The 14,686-nt window shown below is 41.6% G+C and overlaps 1 protein-coding gene across 4 annotated transcripts in view; it reads left to right on the plus strand.

Moving 5' to 3' along the window:
- Positions 1-14,686, plus strand: part of DMGDH (dimethylglycine dehydrogenase) — an 86,204-nt gene that overhangs the window by 52,224 nt on the left and 19,294 nt on the right. The window contains exon 15 of one of the 4 annotated variants that reach the window (XM_025296364.3): positions 10,702-11,265. The exons of the other annotated variants lie outside the window; for them this stretch is intronic. Coding sequence (XP_025152149.3) covers positions 10,702-10,821 — 120 coding nt within the window. The 3' untranslated portion in view covers positions 10,822-11,265. Of the gene's footprint in view, positions 1-10,701; positions 11,266-14,686 lie in introns of those variants that run through there. 4 annotated transcript variants of the gene reach the window in all.

The following is a 14,686-nucleotide window of genomic DNA, read 5'->3' on the forward strand; positions in this document are numbered from 1 at the left end:
CCCTCCTTTTCCTCGTTAATGGCAGAAAATATGATCTGCGCAGAAGGTGGAGACCCACTACCATCCACCGCTGTAGCCTCTCCCATAGGCTATCCCACAGCCTCATGACGAGGGTTCAGAACATTTTTAATCATATTTATAGGATAAGTTTTTAGTGTTTTTTTTTTTTTTTTTTACCTTCACCCAAGTATCTAAATTAACAGTACCCTCTTTAAGTTTCAAGATTACTTGTATAAAGAGTTGGCGTTCTTAGTTTCAGTGTTAACCATGTCAGAAAGTTAAGTATAATAGACGATTTTGCTTTTAGCTATTAAAAGATCAGGCCTTTCTTGTCAGCCTTTTTAGAAACGTTTTTTCTCTCTAACTCTTCAACACTTTCAACACTTTCCACTCCTCTCGCCCTGTCTATCCTACAGGGGGGTCCGCGGCACCCTTGAGTGGGGTCCTAGCCATCCCGAACACTGGAAGAACAATAGGGCTGATGACCCAGATTGTTCCAGGGCGGGGGGGAACAGCAGGCTGATGACCCAAAACTGTTCCGAGGGAGAAGCAGTAGAGCTGATGACCCAAACTGCTCCGTGGGGGAACAAGAGGGCTGATGACCCAGTTGTTCCGAGAACGGGGGAGCAATAGAGCTGATGACCCTAATTGCAGGGAGCTTACCTTGGAATATCCTGTCTCGGGCGCCACCTGCCCGGGACCAGCCCCAGCTGATCCAGGGTATTCGAAGGAGAGACGGCATAGGAGAGGGTCAGGAAACAACTGCTTAATTAAACGTTAATTAAGGATATAAAGAGTAATGGAATAAGGATAGCTCAGTAGGAAAATTCAGTGGAGAAAAGAGGCTGAGTAGCTTGGTTTACGCGGGGGACCAATAAAACTTCAAGACAAGAAGCTTGCACCACTTACGTAGGCCGCAGGCGTCCTTCCGTTCTCCCGAAGGAGAGGAGACACTGAGGCCTCCCCGGTCGGATCTTAGAAGCCCAGGCATAATTAGTAAGCATGGTGGGTTCCGCGCTCCAGATGGAGACTCAACCAGAGTGAGAGAGAGAGAGACATGGGGAGACCAGTATTTCGAGAAACTGATCCCAATTCTTTATTTTCCATGGTCTACTTTTATACACTGAGATGTTATGCAAAAGTCACGTGGGGTCAGCAGTCCTGACTTTTATCAAAGTCAGGTGCTTCATACAAAAGTATACAGAGGTCTTAGGGGTGTTACATCATCTTCTGGCCGGGGGGCCTGCTGACAATTTACGACCCTCTCCTTGTGACAGCGGTCAGTCAACCAGGACACTTATTTCTCCAGGGGTGATTATTCTTAAAACAGACGCCACCCAAATAAAGTTACATTCCTATAGGGTGAGGGTGTATTGAGTTTTAGTTAAGGAAAGAATTTACTTAGCCTAAGGTCTAACGTGATTTATATCAAAGGTTAATACTTATTTCTTTTATATATTCATTAATGTGTGTAAGGGCAGGGGATGTGGAGACTTAGCAGTAAACATTGGCTCAACAAATGAAAAACCCTTCACCAATACAATTTCTAATCAGCCCATTACACTTATACTAATAATTTTCTAACTTTTCTAAAGAACCTGTTTTTAGAAGGTTTAAAGCATCTCGTGCCTCTCACGGTTGGGAGGCTGTGAGCAATCACATGTGGCCGGACAAGCCTGTCAGGCAGGCTAGAGAACATTCAGAGGAGTTTGTAGGTTAAAACACTCTTGTCACGCCCAGGAATTATTATTAACTGGAGCTCTAAGTTAACTCCTTCTCCGAAAGAGGTGGTGGGGGACAGCCCCCCGTAAAGCCAGAGGTGTAGGTGAGAGCACAAAGTAGTAAGGTAGGCAGGCTCTGGTCATGGGGGTAGATGCTCGAGGATTTCCAGGGGGACTCCTGAGGCTCGATCCCGCCTTTGCGTATGTCAAGCCTCCTTCCTCATGACCTTTGCCATGGGCGGAGTGCCTCACGCCGGCCCCCAACATAGTTCCCTACTAAATGAGGAACTGACTGAAACCTCAAACTTACTAAATGAGAATCCCTAGAGGTCAAGCCAAGTGCTCTGTATTTTAACAAGCTTCAGGGGATTCCGATGCACCTAAAGTCTGAGACGCACCAGCCTGTACAATCATTGTGGAAAAGCGTATTATGAGATCAGTTTATTACAGTCTAGCTCACCTATTGCAAACCCTACAAATATAAACCACGTTATCCCATTATGGACTAAGTGATTATGTCCCTCCAAAATCCATATGCTGAAGTCCTAAGCCCCACATGGTGCTATTTGGAGGTGGGACCTTTGGGAGGTCATTAGGGTCGGGTGACATCATCCTTGGGGTCCCCACATTGGGGTCAATGTTCTTATGAGAAGGAGAGAGATCAGAGCTTGTTGTCTGCCATGTGAGGATATAGTAAGACGGTGGCTATCTGCCAGCTAGGAAGAGGAACCTCACAGGGGAACCAAACTGGCCCTGGATCTTGGACTCACCAGTCTCCAGAACAGTGAGAAGTGCATTCCTGTTGTTTAAGCCACTCCATCTGTGCTATTTTGCTATAGCAGCCTGAGCTGATTCAGATACATATTAAGCAGTGTCTTAGTTACTATACGAGAACTTAGTGGAGGTACAGTTAGTGGTGATATTGAAGGATAAGGACAACAGCTGTCTTTGTTTAGGATATTTGTTAGAATTCCAAAATTCCTGTCCTGTCCTGCCTTAGGTGTTAATCAGCTAAAGGAAAAGCTGTTTTCACATTCCATGGAAATCTGTGAACACATGAATATGAATCAGGCTAAGGAAACTTTTTTAATGCCCCGAAGCAGTTCCAAATTTTAAGCTAAGATATTAACATAAACATGTATATTTATGGCATTAGATTTTAGGAAAAAGAACCTCTTAAAGGGTTTTAAAGGGAATATCTTTCTGTACATTTTCCCCATGACTTTTGTTTTTACAATGTACCATCTGCCTCCAGACCAGAGAAAGCAGGTTCTTGGAGTTCGGGCAGACCCTGGCAGCAGATTGCTCCTTCTGCTAACATAAGTCTTGGTTTAGCCGTGTAAAACTAAGGATCACAATGGCCTGGCTCCTGAAAGCACTAAACTCCTGTTGTTGGTCACCAGTAGGTAAATAGATAACTGACTTCTTTGCTTCAGTGTTTGGGTATTATTGTTTGGGAATAAGGCACAGACAGTCTCTTCATGTTGTAAATGGATTTTTACAACTCCCTTTATGATTTATAAGCAGGTGTGGTGTGACTTGCGTGTTTATTAGTTCCTTTAAATTAGTTCAGTAACCAAATCTCAGCTTAGAGCTAAGTTAGTTGTTTCATGGATAGTGACTTTGATTTTGTTGTTTTTATGATTTCTGAATTGTTTGTTCTCATTCGGGTGTCATAAAGTTAATTTCTAATGCTTTCACTGGCTGAAGGTCCAAGGACCGGGACCTAATCAAGCCGGTGTTTTTCAGTTGCATAACTCAGGTGGTTAGTGGGCTTCAGCCTAACCATAGCAATGCTTGCTAATTTCCAAGACAGGTAAATAGGTTGCATCAGCTTTGTTTCGAGCTTGTGTGGTGGTTTCACAACAATTTTATCTTGGTTCCGTAAGCAGTCTCTAGTGCAAAACAGGGTCCTGGAAAACGTACTTACATTACAAACTGAATCGTTTCACTTGATAAGTTGACTCCTGTGCCAGGCTGTTACCCAGCCTGGTTTCATACCTTTTAAAGAATAATATAATGCCAGTCCATATGGCTTTGGCAAATTGATGTTATATGAAAACCAAAGAAGCAAATGCAGGAGAACATTTGTATTTAAAACAAAACCAACCCCCCAGATCCTGGCATTCTCCAATTATTATAAATCATTTCTTTCTTTTTTTTACCCTTCAAAGCACATATGTAGACTTCCCTGCTTGGCCCTTCTGTGTCTGCACAATGACTGTATATGCCATAACATGAAGACAAATACAGAGATGCAGGCTGTATCAGAGCTAGGAGGATACCTACACCTCTTTATTTGAGGATGAGGAAACTGAGGCACAGAGAAGTGACCCAGGTGCTGTGCCGTGTGTGGCCCAGGTCGAACTCTGACCTCGCTGCAGTGAGTGCTTTCTCACCCACCACTTGCTCAGCCAGGTCCTTTCTTGTAACAGGCTTTCTTGTTATTCTGTTGGTAAGTTGTGTCCAACTCTTTGCTACCCCATGGACTGTAGCATGCCAGGCTCCATGGGCTCCTCCAGGCAAGAGTACTGCAGTGGGTTGCCATTTCCTTCTCTGCCGGGGACCAGCCCCGGCTGATCCAGGGTATTCGAAGGAGAGACGGCTAGGCGAGGGTCAGGGAATAACTGCTTAATTACACTTTAATTAAGGATACAAAGAGTAATAGAATAAGGATAGCTCAGTGAGGAAATTCAGTGGAGAAAAGCGGCTGAAATAAGGATAGCTCAGTAAGAAAATTCAGTGGAGAAAAGAAGCTGAGTGGCTTGGTTTACGCGGAAAATCAATATAACCCGTGACACCAGGTTAGCTCTGACCACGGAGGCCGCAGGCGCCCTCTCGAATAGCGGAAGGTGCCCCACCTTAGACACCTTCTCGAGTGGGTCTTAGAAGCCCAGGCAAATAAATGGTCGCAGAGGACATCCACGCTCCAGATGGACGCTCAGCCAGAAGTTAAAGGGAAGAATGACATGGGGAGACCAAGTTTCAGTGAACAAGGCCCGCACTTTATTTTCCAAAGTAGTTTTTATACCTTAAGGTATGCATAGAGGATAATGGGGGAAGGGGTAGAGTCATGCAGCAAGCCAGGCTTTCTTCTTGCAAACTTATCATATGCAAAAGTTCAGGTGATAGACATCATCTTCTGGCCCGGAGGCCTGTTAACATTTAAGAAACTTATCTTTCTCTAAAGGTGATTATTCCAAAGTCAGGCGCCAGCCTTTCAAAAAGCATTGAACAAAGCTGCATTTTACATTTCTATACACCCATTATATCAATCAATACACTGCCAAGGACACAGTAGGTAAGGAGTATGGAGACTTAGCAGCAAACATTGGCCCAACAAGTGAAAAACCCTTCACCAATACAATTTCTAATCAATCTTTTAACTACTCAAAGGAATCTGTGTTTAGGCAGTTTAGAACATCTCCTGCCTCTCACAATTGGGAGGCTCTGAACAATCACATGTGGCCGGAAAAACCCATTCAGGCAGGCTAGAGGATTTCCAAAGGAGTTTGTAGGTTGAAACACTGTCACATCCAAGAATTATTAACTGGAGCTGTAAGCTAACTCTCTTTTCAGAGAGAGGTAGTGGGGGACAGCCCCCCGTAAAGTCAGAGGTGTAGGTGAAAGCACAAAGCAGAAAGTAGGCAGACTCTGGTTTTGGGGGTAGATGCTCGAGAATTTCCAGGGGGACTCCTGAGGCTCGATCCCGCCTTTGCGTATGCCGAGCCTCCTTCCTCATGACCTTTGTCATGGGCGGAGTTCCTCGCGCTGGCTCCAGGCAGTGATAGAATTCCAGTTGAGCTATTACAGATCCTCACTCAATATGCAATATGCCGGCTCCCAGCACTTCTCCAGGGGATCTTCCCAGACCAGGGACTGAACCCAAGTCTCTTGTGTTGGCAGGTGGATTCTTTACCGCCGAGCCACCAGGGAAAGCCCTATAAAGAGCTTATCAGCCTTGGAGAACTGCCCCCAAATTTTCTGGCAACATGTATCACAGAATTTGCATGGCTACATTTTATCAGTCAGTACCTCCCCCAGTCATGTTTTTGTTATAATGAATTTTGTGTCTTGTGGTAGGATCAGAATAGCTGCTTTGGCCATTTTAAGAAGGAAGATGGGTGAGTGAGGAGATGAGCCAGCCTCATTAGGGTGAATTGTGTTCTTATCAAAACTGGTACAAAAGCAGGGAAGAGAAAATTGGAGCACTGAAGAAATCTTAGATCGTAAAGATGGCATTTGTCTTCCTTAACTCTTAAAGCTCTCCGCGTCGGTCTCCCAGTGGTGCTGGCTTATGTGAAGCAAATACACCTGTGTGTACACATTGATCCGTCTAGTTGACATTTATTAAGTACTATTTGCTGAACACTTTGCTAGACCACAGGTCTAAAAATTAAAGATATGGCTCCTGATGGCTCTTAGATCTCATGAAGCTTGAAATGAGCGGAACTTTAAGAACTAAAGCTGTAGGATGTATTCTTAACCTTGATTCTAAAATTAATTCTCTGCATGAGGTGGGTCGTGCAATAGCACATATCAGAACCATCTCTTGAAGAGATGGGAAGTGCTATGAGACATGTAAATACTGAATGTTTCCTGTGAAGTCTAAAACCCCTTGACCTGAAGCAAGTTATATCATTGTGCTTAATAGTATTATAATTTGTTCCCGAGGAAGTTACTTTCTGGGGAAAAAAGTTAGTGGTTTTTCGTTGTTGTTGGAAATGAAAGAAGTGCATTAATTAAAAGCAAAAGGAAAATCAGCTGCCTTTGGGCAGAGTCATAAGTGTTCTTGGAATTTTCCTCTTGGAATTACTGAATCTATAAAACCCCAGCCAAGGGCCACAGAGGATTGAATACTAAGGGCGAAGTATTAAGATCAGAAGATTTTTTCCCCTCATAAAATGCCCCCTGCCTTTTCTCTGTCTCTCCCTCTCTTCCTGTCTTGAGTTTCTCACCAGTAGAAACAGAATAAAATGTGATACATAATTCAAGAGGGAGGAGATATATGCATGTGCTATGCTGTGCTGAGTTGCTCAGTCGTGTCCGCCTCTGCAACTCCATGGACTGTAGCCTGTCATCCGTGGGGATTCTCCAGGCAAGAATACTGGAGCGGGTTGCCATGCCCTCCTCCAGGATATATGTATACCTACAGCTCATTCACATTCTTGTACTGCAGAAACATAACATTGTAAAGCAATTATCCTCCAATTAAAAAATGTAATATTTATTAACACCAAATTGGAAGACAATATTACTTCTAGAAATTAGAAGGTCTCTCTGAGGAAAAAGGATTTAAAGCATAACCATTCAGTAAGCAAAGCCTAACCTAGATAGCATATTCAAAAGCAGAGACATTACTTTGCCAACAAAGGTCCATCTAGTCAAGGCTATGGTTTTTCCAGTGGTCATGTATGGATGTGAGAGTTGGACTGTGAAGAAGGCTGAGCACCGAAGAATTGATGCTTTTGAACTGTGGTGTTGGAGAAGACTCTTGAGAGTCCCTTGGACTGCAAGGAGATCCAACCAGTCCATCCTAAAGGAGATCAGTCCTGGGTGTTCATTGAAAGGACTGATGCTAAAGTTGAAACTCCAGTACTTTGGCCACCTCATGCAAAGAGCTGACTCATTGGAAAAGACTCTGATGCTGGGAGGGATTGGGGGCAGGAGGAGAAGGGGATGACAGAGGATGAGATGACTGGATGGCATCACCGACTCGATGCACATGAGTTTGGGTGAACTCCGGGAATTGGTGATGAACAGGGAGGCCTGGTGTGCTGCGATTCATGGGGTTGCAAAGAGTCAGACACGACTGAGTGACTGAACTGAACTGAACTGAACCATTCAGTAAGCAAAGCCTAACCATTCAGTGAGCAAAGCCTAACCATTCAGTGAGCGAAGTGGAACAAAAAGATGGTAAAGAGGCAAAACCCTCACCACCAGGCCTACTACATCCAAGTATTCAATAAACATTAGCATTATTAAAACATCAAACTGGAAATTCATCATTGTTCATGGACAACAAGTTAGAAAGGAACTTCTATTATGTTATAGTGGTGGAAGTACCCAGCTCTGGGGAAATTTTAGGTAAATGGTAATAGGATTTGAGGAAGCAGAATATTTTCAGCAACTCTCAGTCTTGACTGCACATCAGAATCACCTGAAATATCTTTCCTTTATATCTTGCAACCTTTTAAAAAAAAAACCCTCAACACTCAGGCTGTACCCCAGATCAATTAAAATAGAAGGTAGAGACTTAGGCAGCAGTATTTTTTTTTTTAATTCCCCAGGTGATTTCAAGAAAGATTGAGAATGACTGTTTTTAGGCAAGTGACTTTCAACTGTCTAAACATTACTATCTTGGAGAACTTAAAGAAAAGTTACCTGATGCCTTACCCTCAGGGGTTCTCAAAGTGTGGTTCACAGACCAGCAGCATCAGTGTGACCTCAGGATTTATTTGAAATTCAAGTTATTGGACACCATTCCAACCCCCCAAATCAAACTCAGCAATAGTGTCTCTCCATGTGATTTTGATGAACACGAAGTCTGAGACCTGCCCAAACCAACTGGATCAACTCTAGGGGTAGGATCTGGTTTCTTGTTTTTGTTATGCAATGAAGACTACACCAAAGCCTTTGACTGTGTGGATCACAACAAACTGTGGAAAATTCTTCAAGAAATGGGAATTCCAGATCACCTTACCTGCCTCCTGAGAAATCTGTATGCAGTTCAAGAAGCAACAGTTAGAACGGGACATGGAACAACAGACTGGATGCAAATTGGGAAAGGAGTACGTCAAGGCTGTTATTTCTCACTCTGCTTATTTAACTTATATGCAGAGTACATCATGAGAAATGCCAGGCTGGATGAAGCACAAGCCGGAATCAAGATTGCTGGGAGAAATATCAGTAACCTCAGATATGCAGATGATACCACCCTTAAGGCAGAAAGTGAAGAACTAAAGAGCCTCTTGATGAAAGTGAAAGAGGAGAGTGAAAAAGTTGGCTTAAAACTCAACATTCAGAAAACTAAGATCATGGCATCTGGTCCCATCACTTCATAGCAAATAGATGGGGAAACAATGAAAACAGTGACAGACTTTATTTTCTTGGGCTCCAAAATCACTGCAGATGGTGACTGCAGCCATGAAATTAAAAGGCATTTTCTCCTTGAAAGAAAAGTTATGACCAACCTAGACAGCATATTAAAAAGCAGAGATATTACTTTGCTAACAAAGTCCATCTAGTCAAAGCTATGGGTTTTCCAGTAGTCATGTATGGATGTGAGAGTTGGACTATAAAGAAAGCTGAGTGCCAAAGAATTGATGGTTTTGAACTGTGGTGTTGGAGAAGACTCTTGAGAGTCCCTTGGACTGCAAGGAGATCCAACCAGTCCATCCTGAAGGAAATCGTTGGAAGGACTGATGCTAAAGCTGAAACTCCAATACTTTGGCCGCCTGATGTGAAGAACTGACTCATTGGAAAAGACCCTGATGCTGAGAAAGATTGAAGGCAGGAGGAGAAGGGGACGACAGAGGATGAGATGGTTAGACGGCATCACTGACTCAATGGACATGAGTTTGTGTAAGCTTCGGGAGTTGGTGATGGACAGAGAAGCCTGGTGTGCTGCAGTCCCTGGGGTCGCAAAGAGCTGGACATGCCTGAGCGACTGAACTGAACTGAACTAAGACTGAGAACTACTGTTTAGTTCTTTTAGCCTCATACCAGCTATGGTCCAGTGAATAAACAGGAAAGTGGAAAAACAGCCTGGTCAGATGATTGGCTACCAGTTAATATGTTGCTTAGTTGTGTCTAACTCTTTTGTAACCCCATGGACTGTTGCCTGCTAGGTTCCTCTGTCCTTGGGATTTCCCAGGCAAGTACTGGAGTGGGTTACCATTTCTTTCTCCAGGGGATTCTTTCCCACTGAACCACCAGGAAGCCCACCAGTTAATAAATTCTGTCCCAAATCTTGTTTTTAACAGAATTTTTAAAAATGTCACTAAATTCTAGCTCTGTGACCTTGGGGAAGCTATTTAACTTCATTTTCCAACTGAGATTGCTAGTCTGTAAAATAAAGGCTCCCTTTCATGGCTAAGATTCTATGCAGTACCACCTTACAGAGTGCTTGGAGACTCTATGTTATCATAGCAGTCTTGGAGACTGCTATGTTATCTATATGAGCTGCATGATTATATCATTCTAATTAAGCCATCCTTAGTCTTTTACCCATTTCTGTTGCTGAAAGACAAAGGAGGAAAAAAGAGAAGAAAGAAAAAAGGAAGTGAAATCGAGTTTGAGATCTAGTTTATCATCCTTGAAACATGTGTCAGAGTATATTAAACTAACACCCATTGAATCATTCAGTTCAGTTCAGTTCAGTCGCTCAGTCGTGTCCGACTCTGTGACCCCATGAATCACAGCATGCCAGGCCTCCCTGTCCGTCACCAACTCCCGGAGTTCACTCAAATTCATGTCCATCAAGTCGGTGATGCCATCCAGTCATCTCATCCTCTGTCATCCCCTTCTCCTCCTGCCCCCAATCCCTCCCAGCATCAGAGTCTTTTCCAATGAGTCAGCTCTTCGCATGAGGTGGCCAAAGTACTGGAGTTTCAGCTTTAGCATCAGTCCTTCCAATGAACACCCAGGACTGATCTCCTTCAGAATGGACTGGTTGGATCTCCTTGCAGTCCAAGGGACTCTCAAGAGTCTTCTCCAACACCACAGTTCAAAATCATCAATTCTTCGGCCCTCAGCTTTCTTCACAGTCCAACTCTCACATCCATACATGAACACTGGAAAAACCATAGCCTTATCCTCATATATATCCAATTTCTGTTATAAAACTCTATTTCCATCGTAAAGTCTTAAGTATGCTATTTAGTTAATTATTTTCTAATTTGGAAATGTATGGGAATCCTTGGCTAGGAATGAATTGAAGTAATTCTTTAGATTGCTTTTATTTTAATTATTTTAACAGTTTCCTGCATGCATGCGGAGGTGCTGTAGTCATGTCACACTCTTTGTGACTCAATGGACTGTAGCCCACCAGGCTCCTCTGTCTGTGGGATTCTCCAGGCAAGACTACTGGAGTGATTGACATATTTCAAATGTACCACTGGAAAAGTTTGGATGCATATCTGTGCTCATGAAAGCATCACCACTTCAAAGACGGTGAATGCACCCCTCATCCCCGAAGTGTGTTCCTGCCCCTTGGTAATCCATACTCCCAGCCTTCCCTACACTCTACATGGCCCCAAGGAACTTTTCATCACTGCAGACTATTTTGCATTTTGCAGAGTTTTATATGAATTGAATCATACAATATATACTCTTTTGGGTATATGAAGATATAATACACAGCCTGGGAAAAAATATTGGCAAAGTATGTACCTGACAAGGACTTGTATCTAGAATGTATGAAGAACTTTCATAATCTTTGAGCCTAGATTCAGCATAATTGTAGAAGATTCAGTTCAGTTCAGTTCAGTCGCTCAGTTGTGTCCAACTCTTTGCGACCCCATGAATCTCAGCACGCCCGGCCTCCCTGTTCATCACCAACTCCCAGAGTTCACTCGGACTCACGTCCATCGAGTCAGTGATGCCATCCAGTCATCTCATCCTCTGTCATCCCCTTCTCCTCCTGCCCCCAATCCCTCCCAGCATCAGAGTCTTTTCCAATGAGTCAGCTCTTCACATGAGGTGGCCAAAGTACTGGAGTTTCAGCTTTAGAATCATTCCTTCCAAAGAAATCCCAGGGCTGATCTCCTTTAGAATGGACTAGTTGGATCTCCTTGCAGTCCAAGGGACTCTCAAGAGTCTTCTCCAACACCACAGTTCAAAATCATCAATTCTTTGGCTCTCAGCCTTCTTCACAGTCCAACTCTGACATCCATACATGACCACAGGAAAAACCATAGCCTTGACTAGATGGACCTTTGTTGGCAAAGTAATGTCTCTGCTTTTGAATATGCTATCTAAGTTGGTCATAACTTTCCTTCCAAGGCGTAAGCGTCTTTTAATTTCATGGCTGCAGTCACCATCTGCAGTGATTTTGGAGCCCAGAAAAATAAAGTCTGACACTGTTTCCACTGTTTCCCCATCTATTTCCCATGAAGTGGTGGGACCGGATGCCATGATCTTCATTTTCTGAATGTTGAGCTTTAAGCCAACTTTTTCACTCTCCACTTTCACTTTCATCAAGAGGCTTTTGAGTTCCTCTTCACTTTCTGCCATAAGGGTGGTGTCATCTGCATATCTGAGGTTATTGATATTTCTCCCGGCAATCTTGATTCCAGCTTGTGTTTCTTCCAGTCCAGCGTTTCTCATGATGTACTCTGCATATAAGTTAAATAAGCAGGGTGACAATATACAGCCTTGACGTACTCCTTTTCCTATTTGGAGCCAGTCTGTTGTTCATGTCCAGTTCTAACTGTTGCTTCCTGACCTGCATACAGATTTCTCAAGAGGCAGGTCAGGTGGTCTGGTATTCCCATCTTTTTCAGAATTTTCCACAGTTTATTGTGATCCACACAGTCAAAGGCTTTGGCATAGTCAATAAAGCAGAAATAGATATTTTTCTGGAACTCTCTTGCTTTTTCCATGATCCAGCAGATGTTGGCAATTTGATCTCTGGTTCCTTTGCCTTTTCTAAAACCAGCTTGAACATCAGGAAGTTCACGGTTCACGTATTGCTGAAGCCTGGCTTGGAGAATTTTGAGCATTACTTTACTAGTGTGTGAGATGAGTAGAAGATTATACAGATGTAGAAGTAGAGATGTAGAAGATTAGCTATTACCAAAAAACTGACTGTAAACATCCTTGTAGAAGTATTTGTATGGACTATGGCTTTCTTTTCTCTCAAGTTAATACCTATAGGTAGAATGACTGGATAAAATGAAAAGGATATTGCAATTTTTTAAGAAACTATTTTACAAAGTGATATACCAGTTTTTACATTTTATGTTCCCACCAGCAGTATATGAGAGTTCCAGTTTCTCCAAATCCTCATCAAACACTTGCTGTGATCAGCCTGTTTAACTTCAGTTATTCTAAGAGATGTGTAGTATCTTATCATGGTTTTAATTTGTTTCATTAATGACTTGATGCTTAACATCTTTTTTATGCCATTCCTGTCTCTCTTTTCATGAAGCATCTGGTCAAATTTTTACTCATTTTTAACTGGGTTCGTTTTTTCCCTTATTTTTGAGTGTTGAAAGTTCTTCATATATTCTAGGTACAAGTCCTTGTCAGGTACATACAGCCAATATTTTTTCCCAGGCTGTGTATTATATCTTCATTTGTCCAATAGTGACTTTCAAAAAGAAGTTTTTAATTTTTGAATTTTTAAACTCCTTATCAGTTTGTTCCTTTATGAATCATGTTTTCATGTTGTATCTGAGAAATTTTTGCCTAACCCAAAGTCACAAAGATTTTCTGCTATTTTTTTCTACAGGTTCTATCATCTTTTTACATTTAGATCTGTAATTCAGTTTTAGTTAATTATTCTATCTGATAAAATGTATGAATGGAAGTTTATATTTTAGCATATAGACATACTGTTGTTTACAGCACCATTTGTTGAAACAGACTATATATTAAAACTACTTTGCCTTTGTACCTTTGTCCAAAAAAATTTGTTCATATAGGTTTAGGTCTGTTTCTGGACTCTATTGTGTTGTATTGATCTGTTTATCTTTCTTGATGAGGCTACCATACTGTCTTCATTATTGTAGCTTAAATTACATTGTGATAGCCCTGAAATTTTGTTGTTTTTTTACAGTGTTGTTTTAGCTATTCTAGGTCCCTTGAATTTCCATGAATCAGAAAGCCTGCTGGGATTTTGATTGGAATTGCATCCTGTCTATAGGTCAGTTTAAGTCTTCTAGCTCACGATGAGGTATATCTCTCCATTTATTTAGGCAGTCTTTAATTCCAATGATGTTTTGAAGTTTATGGGTCTTGCATATCTTTTTACAGATCTATCCTTAAGTATTTTGTATTTTGATAGTGGGCTTCTCTGGTGGCTCAGGTAGTAAAGAATCCACCTGCAATGAAGGAGTCTCAGGCTCAATTCCTGGATCAGAAAGATCCCCTGGAGAAGGAAATGGCTACCCACCCCAGTATTCTTGCCTGGAGAATTCCATGGACAGAGGAGACTGGTGGGTTATAGTTCATAAGGTCGCAAAGAGTTGATCATGACTGAGTGACTTGTAAATTTTTAACTTCAATTTTCAGTTGTTTATTGCTAGTATGTAGAAAACAATAGGTTTGTATATTGATCTCACATTCTGCAATGTTGTTAAACCCACTTAGTAGTTCTAGTACTTTAAAAAAATTTTTTCTTTGGATTTTCTACAATTGTGTGTATGAAAATAAAACTTTTTTTGTCTTTTTTTTTTTTTTTTTTTTCTAATCTGGATGCCTTTCATTTATTTTTCTTACCTTATTGTACCAGCTAGAACCTCTACTGGTTGAAACTGCAACAAATAGAAGTTGTCAGAGCAGACATGCTTATCTTGTTTCCCAATTTTAGATGCAAAACATTCATCATCATCATCAGTCTTTCATCATTAAGTATGCTGTTTGCTGTAAGTTTTTCATAGAGAAAGCTGTAGGATTTTCATAGATGCTCTTTGTCAGGTTGAGGAGACTCCTTTCTGTTTTTAGTGCTAGAAGTTTTGTGTTTTGTTTTGTTTTAAAATTAGGAATATTAGATTTTGACAAGGGCTTTTTCTGGATCCATTGAGATAATCATATGGCTTTTCTTTTTTACTTTGTTATATGATGAATTGCATTTATTCTCAAATGTTAACCCAATTTTAATTTTGCCATAAAATCCATGTAGTAATGATGTATTATGTGTTTCTATGTTATTGGGTTTTATTTGATAATTTTTAAAAGAAATTTTGTAGCTACATCCTCTTCATAGGATGTGTTACAGCTTGCAACTATTTTGTTCATAT

Source organism: Bubalus bubalis, chromosome 11 (genome assembly GCF_019923935.1).
Source record: "Bubalus bubalis isolate 160015118507 breed Murrah chromosome 11, NDDB_SH_1, whole genome shotgun sequence".
NCBI classification, from domain to species: Eukaryota; Metazoa; Chordata; class Mammalia; order Artiodactyla; family Bovidae; genus Bubalus; species Bubalus bubalis.